The 14,103-nt window shown below is 38.7% G+C and overlaps 1 protein-coding gene across 1 annotated transcript; it reads right to left on the reverse strand.

The window, feature by feature from the left end:
- Nucleotides 1–265: 265 nt before the first annotated feature.
- Nucleotides 266–7,210, reverse strand: LOC107760847 (pentatricopeptide repeat-containing protein At3g18110, chloroplastic). The gene is made up of 5 exons (XM_016578955.2): nt 3,527–7,210; nt 3,196–3,396; nt 2,276–2,366; nt 1,115–1,968; nt 266–753 (listed from the first exon to the last, which is right to left on the reverse strand). The coding sequence occupies exons 1-4, from the start codon at nt 7,075–7,077 to the stop codon at nt 1,429–1,431; spliced, it is 4,383 nt and encodes a 1,460-aa protein (XP_016434441.2). The 5' UTR covers nt 7,078–7,210; the 3' UTR covers nt 266–753; nt 1,115–1,428.
- Between the last annotated feature and the right edge of the window lie 6,893 nt (nt 7,211–14,103).

Below are 14,103 nucleotides of genomic sequence, written 5' to 3' on the forward strand. Positions count from 1 at the left end.
GAGTGACATAGGCAGTAAGGATTCATATAGGCAACCCAACTTGGTCGGGATTTAGGCGTAAGTAGTTGTTTTCCGAATTTACACAAAATGGGGAGATATTCTATTATTCACACCATTGCATTACGAATCCAGTTTTCTTCTTGTTACATAAGCTGATGCAAATGGAGAGGGAAAAAGAAAATGGAATTTGTCCTTAAGATGAATGCAATAAGATGAGGACATCTCCTTGAAACGAAATAGCAAACAGAATAAAATAAAGTAAGAATTTAGAAAGATCAATAAACATTTCCCTTCAAGTTTTGATTTTATCTTTTAGCACATAAAAGGGGACTGTTTTCCGAACGAGCAATATATAAAACTTGGCTCAAAACTAGTTAAAACTCTCGAAAGACAGAAGGCTACCGATTCATAAACTGTGGTTTCGAAGGCACATATAGCGCTTTTTTCCCTGTGCCTAGCATTTACTTATACTTTCTATCTCCAGGCTAACCTGCAGTAAGATAACACGAAGATTTCACATTTCCACTATTGCGTGTAGAGCATGATCAGGTTGCTGCACGGACAACACCAGCGCTGCAGACAGGTAGTAACTTACAAGTTACAAGCAAACACAGATTCAAGCTCATGCACTCGGCTTTCTTTAGTTCCTCCCATTTGAGCTTAACACAGAGAAGAATCACATGACCATGATAAATCAGGTTGTCAACCAGTGCTAGGGGCCAAAACGCGTCTTGAACCTCATAATGAAAATAACTGCACAGATAACTAGGTATAAGTTGTGTGAATCACAATTTTGCAAAAGACATTGGGAAGCAAAGTTAGAGTGCATGCACAGGCAGAGCTAGAGCATTAGCTACGAGTTCGGAAAAACCCAGTAGCTTTTGCTTAGACCCTGTATTTGAATTAGGAAATTCATTTAATTGCGAGCCCAGTAATTAAGACGAGCTATGAGTTTAATGGCAAGTTTAGAATCCATAACCTTCAAATTCTAGGAGCCACTGGAGTGCATGCAATATACAATTATGAAACAAAAGTCTATGCTGAAGAGGATTACTGCGATTATATTTGGAGGGTTGGGGGTTGGAGGAGGAGAGAGAGTTGAGCAGGAACTTACTGGAGTAGTTCCAGGCATTGTTTAATCAAAACAGCAACTGGAAATGTCTGAAATGGAAAACTGCTAGTATATGATTTCTGTTAGATTTGATAATTGAGTTTTCCTTGCAGCTCTAGAATTGTTTGAAATTCTGTTATCTCCGCTTGATTAAACTTGGATATGCCATGACGCTGACACCTCCCACGCTCCTTCCTCAGTCAGCTCTTTATATCGTTCATCCTAAGAAAAGAATGCATCTCAGACCATATTCCGGAACTTATCATGCAATATTTATGGAACTTCTGATCACCCCACAAGACAAGAGCACCAACATCTCAGGCAAAACCATTGGATTTTGCAGGACCGGGCACCCTGACAAACTTTTTCATCCTAAAGCTTTTAGTATTTTTCCTCATTGTGACTGCCGTGTTCTTCAACTTGGCTAACTTCTCCCTTCTTCCCTCAATGTCAGCCTGAATCACTTTCTCCCTCTTCTCATCTGACAGCAAAGCAAGCCTCGCAAACTTCCTAGGGCTTACTGACCCAAGCCTTTCATTTATGTCCTCGAAAGCAGGAACAAGACCACGTCTAATAAAACATCCTTCAATAAGCTGCATAGAGTTCATCTCTGGAAGGCTAGGTCTATCTTTCAACTCAAGATCTAAACAAAATGGGGAATCCTTCAACCACATTCTTAAGGAATGAGCTTTTGCAACAAGTATTCCAGTCCGAGTTTTACAAGGTAGAAATGGAGAACCCATCTCCCAAAGGTATGCCTTCACTGTACTATTTAAAGAGACTTTGTTGTATTCAGATTTACCGGTAATCAGTATGACAGATTTTGGAGATTCAGGAAAGCCCTCCAAGGATGCATCCTGCAGTAACAGTAGGATTATGTCAAGCAGCTCTGTTCACATTGGGCTACCTTTAGGAAACTTTGACAACAACGGCAAAGTCGTCAAAAGGATATCAAGAAGCAAAACCCAAGTTTTATGAATGCTGCAACAAAACAATTTGCTTTGGAACTCGTCAACAAAAATCAGTAGAGAGGAGCTAGTTCACAAATCTCCTAACTGAAACAGAATCGTTATATAAAAAGTACGAAGATTTAAAGAGCTTAAAAATTGGTTTCTTCCTTTGGGATATTGTTATGGAACATAAGTTTTTAAAGAAAAAACATGCCTGCATATGGTCAAGCCATAATGTCAGACCAACAAGAGCAGCACCCGCAGACAGCTTCCTGAAGTCGGCCCCCCAATCCTTGTCAGCCACCCTGCAGAATAAGATGATCATCAAAACTCAATAGACAATTAGATAAAAATGCAAAATTAAGAAAACTCAACTAAAAGATTGACATGAAATGCATGTTTCAATCTTGACTCCAAAGAGAGATAATACAAAAACTATTTTCTCTCCAAGGCCTTCCATAAGAGAATTCTAAGGAAACTACCATTTAAAGACAATCTGCACACTCACCCAAACACTTTGGGTGAAAGAAGGATTTGCTAAGCTATACTTCCCCTATCAAGCAAATCAGACTGTATAGTTGGAGCTAGCAACAGATAATGCAATTTACAAGAGTAAGGCTGAACCTGCTTTATGAATTATGACCTAAAATTATGAGTACGTCCAAAAATGTTTTCATTTTAGAGAAGATCTTTTTTTTTGTTGAGAAAACCAAAAATGTTTTCATGTAAGCTGAAGAAGACATCTTTGGTCCTACTGTTGTTGAATTATGATATACTCATAGTCTGACATATAACCCCAGCCATGCTTTAACCAGCTGCATCACTATTATCTGAAACAGTGAACTCCTAAATGATTTCAGAAAAAGGGCAGAAACTAGCATTTAATCTTTCAAAGAAACAATCATGAATTAAATAATCAACAAACAATATCAGATGCTTTGAGTAAAAGCTGCAAATTTCATCTGGAAGATCTCTTTATTCCAATAAAAAATATTAAAAAAATAAAAATAAAAAAAGTTAAGAGGTTTCAGATACCAAGTAAGTTTTAAAAAGTGGAACAGTTAAGCTAACATCAAATACACCATGATTACAAGTACATGTTTCCCTATTATTTCGCAAGCAAAGTGAATGTACCTGAAAACATCAGTATGGTAAATGTTCCTTTTAATAGCCAGCTGAAAAATCCATGAGGCTGTGGCCCGGAGTTCAAAAGCCCATAACAGGTCTTCCAAAGCATTTACAAAATTTAATGCCGCTTTATCTTCTACCGCTTCAATTTTCTCAAGGTAGAGGTCTACATCCAACACCAGAGACTCTGACTTCTCTGTTAGAAGCCTGCACATATGAGACATGCAGTTAGTTGAAGTGAGAAAATGGAATAATGTAGCAACGCCATCCCTGAAAAGACACCCACAAAATAGAAATTTCCTGAAAAGGGAAAAGAAAATTAAAGTTCAAATAGTGCCTGATAGGAAGACTAAAACCAGCATCGGCGACAGCAGTTAAAAGAGTTTTGGCTTCAGTCACATATTCGCATAAACTAGCAGCCCGGATAAAACAAGTCCATATCCTGTGATCTGGTTCGAGACCTTCCCCAATCATCTCCTTAAGCTTCAAAAGCCCAGTATTGTAATCTCTGCTCTTGAGATAAGCATCAATAACAGAACCATATTGCAGAGTACTGAGATTTACACCATTTGACTTTAGACTATTCAGCACTTTCTCAGCTTCAATTGGATGGCCTGAAGTACCATAAGAAGTCATCAGCAAATGCATCGTAGCATCAGATGGTTCCACCCCTGATTCTTTCATCTTGTCTATTAGCTTTTCAGCCTGTGAGTGATTCCCAGAGCTTCTGTACATTTTCATCATTAAGTGATAAAAAGAACGATCAAGGTTATGTCCTTCTGACCTCAGGCTTTCGAAGAGTTCCTCAGCTTGTTCCAGCATCAGCTCCTTGCAAAATGCAGCAATCAGGCTTTTATAAGTGTCTCTCTCAGGAGACAGACCCAGCCTTTTCATCTCATGAAATAACACAAGAGCTTCATTTGGCCTACGATCTCGACAGTACATTATTATCAAAGTATTGTAAGTATCCACATCTGGTTTGAGTCCAGCTTCTTGAATTCTCTGGTATACGTGCACTGTCTTCTTGAAATCTTCAATTCTAGTATATAACTTGAGCATTGAATTCCATATTGAAAGATCTGGCTTGAATCCAGCTACCTCCATCTCAGAAAGCATCGCTTCAGCATCTCTCACTTGTTTAGTCCTGCATAGTAACCCGATTATAAGTCTATAAAGATGCATGGTAGGTAAATATCCAGCTTCTTTCATTCCGTTGTAAATTTTCTTCACTTCAAATATGTCACCAGCTTGTGCAAATGCCTCAAGCATCAAAAGAATGGAACTCTTACTAATCTTGAAACCCATATCTTGTAGTTCCTGAATCAGAACATACAGCTCGTTTAATCTACCATCAACAATTAACGCTTGTATGAGATTGTTGATGGTATCCACTGTAGGAGATGGACCATTTCTCATCATGGTATTGAAAACAGCTCTAGCTTTCTCATAAAACCCACTTAAAGCATAAGCTTGTATTAATGCATTCCAAGCCGTCCTCTCCACAACACCATACCGTTCTTCTAAAGTTGCGACAACACTCTCTGCCTTTTGAACTACTTTCAGCTTACCATACGCCTCAATAAGACTTACATGAATTGAGTTGTCCCCAGGGGGCATTCCATTTCCTTCCAACTGGTCAATCAAATAATGAGCTGTTTCTGGAAAACCCATCTTGCAATAAATGACAGCCATTATTCTGCAAATATCCCGAGAAGGTTCCACACCCCCGGCCCTCATATCAGAAAATATTTGAGAAGCTTCAGCAAACTGTTCAGCCTCCTCACAACACCTGATGAGGGACTCATAGACGGCAAAACTGAAATTATATGAATCACTTTTACTTGTTTCGTGGTACTCATTCAAAGCAGCATCCAAATTTTGAGCTTTGCAGTTAATAATAATCGAGGCATCAGTTATAAGCTTCTTGGACCTGGAATCATGCTCCTTCACAAAATTTAGCAACTCAATAGCTTCTAAGATCTTCCCCGATGAACTGTAGGAACCCAAAATAGCCAGCAGGTCATCATAATTAAAGTTAGAACCCTCTTCAACAGCTAATCTCAACATTTTGGCTGCAAAATCATAGCATTCACCCTTAATAAGTAGAGATGAAATGGATTCTGGACTCAAGTTACCCAATTCTTTCAAGTCCTTAATCACAATCTGGATATTTTCTTCTTCATTTCCTCTTCCAAGAGCTCGGAGCATAAATTCATATAGATCAAGATCAGGAGCAAATCCATTGCGCACCATTTCATGATACAACAGCATTGCTTTCTTGGTCACACCAGACCTCAGATTCATGTCCAACACCACTGTGTATGCCAAGTGATCTGGCCTAATTCCAGAACGTACCATGCAGTCGAACACCTCTTCTGCTTCAACCCGCTTCCCTACTTTTGCATAACCACAAATCAAGGCACTGTAAGTTCTCACCGTCGGCTTTACCCCTGCATTTAGCATCTCAGACATCACTTTTGAAGCCTCTGCCATTTTACTGGCTTTCCCTAGTGAGTCAATAAGAATAGTATATGTAACTACATCGGGACTTCGACCAGAAGATATCATGTCCCTATAGACTTGCAATGCAAGGTCATGCCGACCATGTTTCCCGTGCATGTCAATGATAGTATTATACGTCATTTCATCCTCTCCAAATCCCATGTTCACCATCTCTTCACATATTTCTTTAACCTTCTCGATATTCCCTTGCTTTGCAAATGCATGGAGCAGTGAATTATATGTCACTGCATCGGGATAAAAGCCATTCGCCTCCAGTTCATTGAACAGCTTTGCAGCCTCACCATCCATTCCACATCTCCCAAAAACTGAAATCATAGCATTATACGTCCACAAATCAGGTTGGCATCTATGACGTTCCATATCATTAAAAACTTTTACAGCTTCCTCAACATTTAATTCGCGCGAGCAAGCACTAATCAGAGTGTTATAAGTTATTATGTCAGGTTGAATCCCCGAACTCCTTACTTCATTAAGAAGTTCAATTGCCAAGTTTGGTGTCATAGGACCTGATTTCAGACGTGCATTAATCAAAGTATTAAAACTCACAAGATCAGGCTCAAATCCCCGCTCATGCATTAAATCAAGTAACTCCTGAACCCGGGAAAACCGCCCATTTCGCGCATAAACACCCATCATTGCATTATACACTTGAACTGTGTTCCCAACATTTTGTTCTGCCCTCATAAATATCTCCACGGCCAACGCTTCCTGGTTGGCCTTGCCCAACACAGCAAGTATAGTTGCAAGCATTCGAGCATTCGGAGAATACCAATGTCGAAGATTAAGCCATTCGTAAACCTCTAATGCCCTTTGCCAACTAGATTGACCAACCCATTTGACCACAAAGCAAAAATCAGTAGGGGTCATTTGCACCATCTTTTCATCAAGCACATCAGCTACAAACTCCTCAGATTTTAGCTCCAATATCTTATCAGTTAAAAATTGCACCCTTTTACGCCAATCTTTAGCCCTTTTAAGTGCAACTTTAGTCATTTTCTTAGCCTTAGTCCTACTGGGCCTACCCAATACCTCTTGGTTTTCATCATTTGAGTTCAAAGACTCCTCTTTTACATCACTTTCAGTATCAAATTCAACATCTTTAATGGAGGTAACGGGTACAGATAACTGGGAGGGCTGTGAATTTTGATGGGTGTCAGTGAATTTAAGGTGGGGCCATCTAGCAGATGGAGAAGCTCTACTATAGGTGAATTTCTTGGGGGTATCTTGGTCATTAACAGTAGAAGTAGTAGTAGCAGAAGTTGAGCAATCTAGAGAGCAATAAACAGAGGTTTTTCGTTGTACCTTTGATTTTGTTGCGGATTTTAATTGTGGCGGAGGAATACTCAGCAGTGCCGTTGATGTCATTCCCTTAAGATTTTCTTGGGTTCAAAGAGAGTTCACGACATGGTAGGGATTTGATTGAATACAGAATCAAAGCTAGTGGAGAGCTTCTATCTACTTTTAAGTGTTTGTTGTTATGAATTGAGAAGATATTTGTTGTTTTTGGCGGGTTGTTTCCAATATATATCTCTCACTCGATACGGATAGGTTTATGATTTTCTGGAAAAGGGCCAAAAATGTCTAGTGCAATAGACAGGCCTGTAGTCTTAACCGTGCCAAGTGATAAACTGCCCTTGTGCTTATGTTGACCCATCGATAACCCACGTCCAAGAGCAGGCAAGGCTGCTGGTAACTTCGAAAAAATTATATGTTTCGAAAAAATTATATAGGAGTATGTGTTTATGTCTTAATAATAAATATATATTTTGATTGACACCCTATGACTCAAGTTTAGACAATTGCATTAGTCAAAGAGGACACATGACTTTTAGTTCAATTTTTGTTCTAGCATTTTTTCAATTTTTTATCCGAAAGTGGTGTTCTGCCATTTTCAAATCTTAGGTCTGCTTTTGCACAACACCAGCATGCAACTAGAGCCAACGAGTACTTGCCCCGTAACGCGCCCCCTGGCGCCCCCTGGCCCATGCCCTGCACTTAGCGCGCGCTCAATGAAGCTAAAGACAAGACGTGGCCCCTCCAAGTATTGCACATCGAACCAGCTAGCCTTCACAACTCCGCCTTGAGGTGAAGCAGAACAAGTTGCTTGGAGTCCTTTATACAATAAGTTTAGGTCCATTTCGATGCAGATTATATCTTTCCTAACTCATTTATGTTACCATTCGCTAAGGTTTATTTTTTCTTTTAAAGCATATATTAGGGAGTATAGTAGTTGAAGTTTCAGTAAATATTCAAATCTATGTACTAGTGTTTCATTCCCTTAGCACCACGTTGACTTTATTGTAATCGTTGCTATCCATACAAACGAACTTGCATTCAGTTTAATTCTCTTTTGTATAGTATGTGTTTGACCGAAAAGATATTAGAACCTTTTTTAACAAATCAATTTAAAAAAGATAAAGGGGTAAATCTTAGTTAAACATAATAAATTCCAGATCAATGAGCTAATTGAGAAAATAGTACATGAGATGAAATAGAGGTAATTGATCTTACTGAAACTTTTTATTGTGACTCCCATTAATCAAGGGAGGAGATTGTTTTACATATTTTTCCGGAGATTGCTTCGTTTTTCTTTTCATTATGAAGGTTACAGAAGAGAGAACTAAGGAGAGAGGAAGGAGTCCGGAACCCCCTAACCGAAGGTTTTCCCCTACTATATATAGTCATGGGACCTTTGCTATTTACTTGGTCTGACGCTCTCTCACACTATGTCTGTCTTGGTTGTCCTCTAAATGTTGTTTCTTCTGACTCGACGGGTATCGAGAGTGCTGGATGTGGAATAGACCATGTCGTATTTCGTTGCCTTGTCGCCTGGACGGGATGTTGGTTAGCTTTACCGCAGCGGTCAGATTTTGACCAATACAGTTAGTCCCTCCGTCTGTCGGGGTTGTCCCCTGTCGGGCCAGACAGACGGATCATGATTGTTACGAATTCGAGAAAAATCTGACTGTTTGTCCCTTGGTTGTGTTTCTTAGGTTCCAAGTGAGATGACGTCGCTCTTTCGATATCCTTCGACCGTTGCGACTGTTTCGAAACCGAAACGTCGTTTAGTATTGAAGCGTTGTTTCGTGGTTGCTGCCATTATGACACACATTCCTGGGGAACTGAAACTTTTCGTGCCCTATCAGATTCGATTAACGACTCTTAGGTTTCGTGCTTGGGGGATTTATGTCTCTTATAAATAGAAGGAGCACATCATTCGATTGACACACTTTTTTGCCCTTTGCTTGAAATTTTTTTGCAAATATACTTTCTTCCTGATACTCCGAATTTTCATTCGCCCTCAGTTGACTCAAAACTTTCGTCCTTCCTTTCCATTATCTTTTTGCCACACCATCTTGACAAAATGGCTGGTGATTCTTCTCGCACTGATCTCCCTGTCACAATTCCGGCGCCGGAGAATGTTGCTCTGGCCACCGGAGGAGTAGAAGTGGTGGAAGATGAGGAGGTCTCGTCGGTAGCCGAGATCTTATCTCGTCTTGGGAGAGAATGGACTGACTTCTGAAGTCGTGCCGGGGTGGAGCCAGAACCTATCCCCTCTGTTATAAAAGAAGAAGACATTGCAAAGTTAAAAGCTAGGTGGGGAATCCCCAGTTACGTTGACATGCGGCCGGCGGTAGGGAACGACATAGTTCATTTTGACCGTCCCGGGTACTGCGTATTCTATGCTTACCCCTTTCTTATTGGATACATAGTTCATTTTGACCGTCCCAACTTTCGTCGTACCTGTACAAGCTGTTCATTATGTTGCTCAAGTTTGCGGAACTCGCCGGTCGTGAGATCACTTTTGATTACATGCTCAATATCTTTGCCCCTCAACTCATTCGCAGCACGATGATTCACATGCGTCCTCGGGGGTCGAAGAGTCTGGTGGTGAAAATGGACGACATGGCTAATCATCGTTTCTACGAGAATTATTTCTTTGTGCGGACCGATCACTTTGTGGCAGATCCAACGGGGTTCCCTGAGAAGTGTAACTTTGCATGTAAGTTTCTTATGTTTTTAGTTGGTGAGATATCCGACCGATTTCTGTTACAGTACTAAACTCTGTTATGTCTCTACATCTGAGAAATTGCCCCCTCTATTTGTCGAAGGTATCCATGAGTGGGTGAGTGCCATCCTTCCCCATACGGTAGGGGTTCGCACTTGGTCGGCCTTTTATGACAAATTTGGACGCAGGCCCCTTACAGGTGAGATGTCATTTTCTGTGTGCTATTTTTCTTCGCTTTTTACTTAATTTCTTATGTGTTGTTTGTCGATGTCAGGGAGAGTGCGGAGAGCGAGGGTGTCACACCTCCTTTTTCCGCCCCTGCGAGGGGTGAAGGAGTTTTTCCAATTAAAGGACAATCGAAACGGGATTTGTTTATTTATTTCAGAGTCGCCACTTGGGAGATTTAGGGTGTCCCAAGTCACCAATTTTAATTCCAAATCGAAGAAAAGAATGACTTTGTATTACAGTCCGCGAACCAGAAATCCGGATAAGGAATTCTGTTAACCCGGGAGAAGGTGTTAGGCATTCCCGAGTTCCGTGGTTCTAGCACGGTCGTTCAACTGTTATATTCGGCTTGATTATCTGATATAATACATATTATAAACTTATGTGTAAATTTTATCCTTTAGCCGCTTTTATTATTTTTATTTATTGTTATTATTTTACGGAGAATTGCAACATTGTGAAAACGTATTTCAAACCACGTCACAATCAATGCACACGTGGTTATCGACACCTTTTGACTCCATTGAGATTTGGATTTGGGTTACATAAATGCGCACCCATATTTAAGAAAATAATTTGTTAAAGACGTGCCTAGAGCGACTAGCGTATTGTTGTTTTGGGAAAGGCCGTAAAATTTCACTAGACGGCCAACTCCGATGTTCTAAATAATTAATACATACATTTTGTGAGGGCTCCGCAATCTATACATTTTACTAGGTGAGGCTCATCTCATTTATTTTTAATGGACAAATCTTAAAGCGACTACATTTTTCTATTAAAATTAGTCTCTAGAATAAAGAAAGAAAATCCTAATTAATTACGAGTTTTTTTTTATTTTTTATTTTAAGAAAGCATGGCATACTAATTGCTAGATTAATACAAATATTGATGAAAAGGAATTTCACTTAAAAATTTCGAAATTATAAATAAAAGAAAAATTCGACAACTAATATTCAAAAGAATCAAATATAGCTAAATTAAAACTCGCATTGTTATAAAAAAACTATTGAGATTAATTATTCACAATTATTTGAAACTAGATTTAACCATAATTACTAAAGCTTATTAGAAAGTTTATTAAACTTAAATGTTCTTCTAATCTTGTTCGAACTTATATCATGCCTTAGCTAAATTTAGCTACTTGTTCACAATTAACCTACTGTTGATAATCTTAAAACCTTCATAACTGGTGAATTAACCCATTTTGCCAAACCTATTCATTAAAGACTAACTTATGTTATTTTCTCTTATTCCAATTATTATTCAGTAATACATGAAATAGCCTAAATATAATCAATAAAAGGAACAAAGAAAAAGCGAAATTAACACTTCAAAATTCCATTCGTCATATGTATTCATGCTTCCACATTATTAGCTTGCAATAGCTAGTATTACAGTAGTGTACCTGATATTGGAAGCAAAAGAAAAGGGAGATCAGCAGAAATTCAGTAGCATACAACAACAGCGACACCCAATAACCAGCAACAACCAGCAATGAGAAACCAGTGACGGATTTTAAAACCAAGGTAAAAATCCAGAAACACCAACAACAATCAACGGACAGAAGCAAAGGGAATCTTTTCAGATTTGAAAGACTAGTTAATGTTTAACCCTTAATTTCTGAATCCGTATATCAGAATATTTAGATTGTATATCAGGGGTATACTATTCTTCTTTTGAATTTCCAGAATGTTTTTATTTTTATTTTTGGAGTCTTAGTATTTTCGGAATTTTTCTCTCTATCTTTTTTCTTCTTTCTGTCCTTTTTTCTCTGTCCTCCCTTTTCCTTCTAAAATCTGATCAAGTCTCTCTTATCTATCTTCCATCCCAAACCCTTTAATCCATTAATAAAACAACCACTTTCTCCTACCAAACCCACTACTACATAAAAAATACAATTATTACTTATTTAAACAACTTTTCTTGAGCCCCGCAATTCCACTATGTCTTGTTCCCCACTTTTGATTAAACAAGTACATTATCATCCCCCCATTATATCTTGTTCCCCATGCTTATATTAAACAATTGCATTATTCCCCACCATTATATCTTGTCCTCCCATTATTGATTATTTTAATATTATTTTAATCTTAATGTACAGAGCACTCAAAATAAATAATTGTTCAGAATTTTAATTCCAAAAATACCCCTCTGACCTTACTGAAATTACCATTTTGACCCTGAAAACACTGTAATTTACCAATCTACCCCGTCAGCTATAACAAGTTCAACTAATCAATTCTAACCAAAATATAGCAACTATAACCAATTCCTAATCAAATTTTATGAACAAACTCAAACTATATGATGAACAACAAAGAAACAACTTGAATTATTTTGACTGAACAATGTTTTTACACAACAAACTTATTTTCAGATTCACCAATAATAATAAACAAATATATTCAAAGCATGAGCTCAAATTCAAATTAAACTTTAAACAAAAATAAATAAACAGATTCAAATCACTAAACTCAAATAATCAATTGATCTTCAAATTAAATCCAACAAAATTACAACAAAGATACATGATTCAAAACTAAAAAAAAAAAAATTAAAAACCAAAACATAACTTCACATTAAATCACTGAATTAAAAACGAACTTCAAACAAAATGAACACGAATTAAATCTATATTAAACAACAAACATGACGGATTCAAATGATTTAAACTAACACTTTTCTATATTAAAACTAAATCCTTTTAAATTAATAAAACAAACTGAAGAAGTAATTAATTGAACTCAACTTAAATCTAACAATATTATAACTAAACTAACAATTTCTACCTAAAAATAAACAAGAAAAAAAATGAAACAAACTGAAGAAAATAACAAAACGATAAACATGAACTTAATATCGAACATATCTAATTTTAGATCCGAAAATATCAAACAAATTACGAACAAAAAATGAAACTCAAACCCACTAACCGGATCGAAATGACGAAGAACTTGGATGAAAGCAAATCTGTCCGGAGATAATTATTGCACCAAAATCACTCGAATCTGCCCGGAAACTTAAACAATAGACAAAGCTCGATGGAGGGGTGTTTGGCAACGACGAGAACTGAAGCAGAAGCAACAAAGCTGCCATGGCCGCGCGAAGCTGGAGAAGAAGAAACATCGAGCAGCAGCAACGAAGCTGCCATGGAGAAGAAGCAGCCAGCAGCAGCAACAAAGCTGCCATGGTCGCTGGCACGCAGCGACGTGAAGCGGGAGGAGAAGAAGCAGCCAGCCAGCAGTAACAAAGATGCCATGGCCGCTGGCACGCAGCGACGTGAAGTTGGAGGAGAAGAAGCAACCAGCAGCGACGGGCAGCGGCAACTCGACGATGACGAAGCTGGAAGAAGCTGAAGCATTGAACAGTTGCAAGTGACGAGGAAGAAGAAGCAGCGAGGGGGCAGCCATGGCTGCTTGAGCTCAAGCTTGACGCAGCTGAAATGAGGAAGAAGACGCAGCAACGAGAGGGGAAGCCATGGCTGCTTGAGCTCAAGCTTGACGCAGCTGAAACGAGGAAGAAGACGCAGTAGTCAAGGTCATTTGGGATGAAGGCGAAGAAGAAGCAGCAGCCATAAACGGCTGCTGCGTGCACTGTGTGTGTGAGTGTTTTGTTGTGTGTGTGTGAGTCTATGTGTTGATGTGTGTGTGTGTGTGAGGGGAGGAGGCTGGTGGACTGGAGGGTGGTCAACGGGCAGCCATGGGAAGCCATGGGAGGGGAGCTTGGGGTGTTTTTGGAGAAGAAGAAGATAAGGAAGGGGGGGATGGTTAGTGTTAGGGTTTTTTGGGTTTGGTTATTTGGATGCAGGGTAACTGAAAAGGGGAGGGTCCTTTTGGTTTAGTGTTGGACCGGGTCGGGGCGTTTTGGGCTGGGTAAGGGGTAATTTGGTTTGGGCTTGGGGGTTTAAAATTGGAGGAAGGGCCCAATCTGATTTTTTTCTTCTTGTTTGTTCTCTTTTCTTTTACTTATTAATAAAACTAGAAATGCTAAAATTATAAAAACAAAAATTATCTTAAAATACTAATTAACCCCCTAATAATAATTATCACCCAAAATTAAACATTAATACAAATAAAAATCACACAATTTGGACATTAAAATGCTAGAAATGCAAAAGATTATTTTTTATGATTTTCTCATTTTTGTAAAACAACTTA

Source organism: Nicotiana tabacum, chromosome 6 (assembly GCF_000715075.1).
Source record: "Nicotiana tabacum cultivar K326 chromosome 6, ASM71507v2, whole genome shotgun sequence".
Taxonomy (NCBI): Eukaryota; Viridiplantae; Streptophyta; class Magnoliopsida; order Solanales; family Solanaceae; genus Nicotiana; species Nicotiana tabacum.

What these genes read in the sequence shown, in the direction of transcription:
- LOC107760847 (XM_016578955.2), bottom strand. Translation starts at nt 7,077, where the DNA reads ATGACATCAACGGCACTGCTGAGTATTCCTCCGCCACAATTAAAATCC. An exon ending in GGTTTTAGTCTTCCTATCAG is followed by an intron (nt 3,397 to 3,526) that starts GCACTATTTGAA and finishes TCATATGTGCAG; the next exon opens with GCTTCTAACAGAGAAGTCAG. An exon ending in TACCATACTGATGTTTTCAG is followed by an intron (nt 2,367 to 3,195) that starts GTACATTCACTT and finishes CTTATTCTGCAG; the next exon opens with GGTGGCTGACAAGGATTGGG.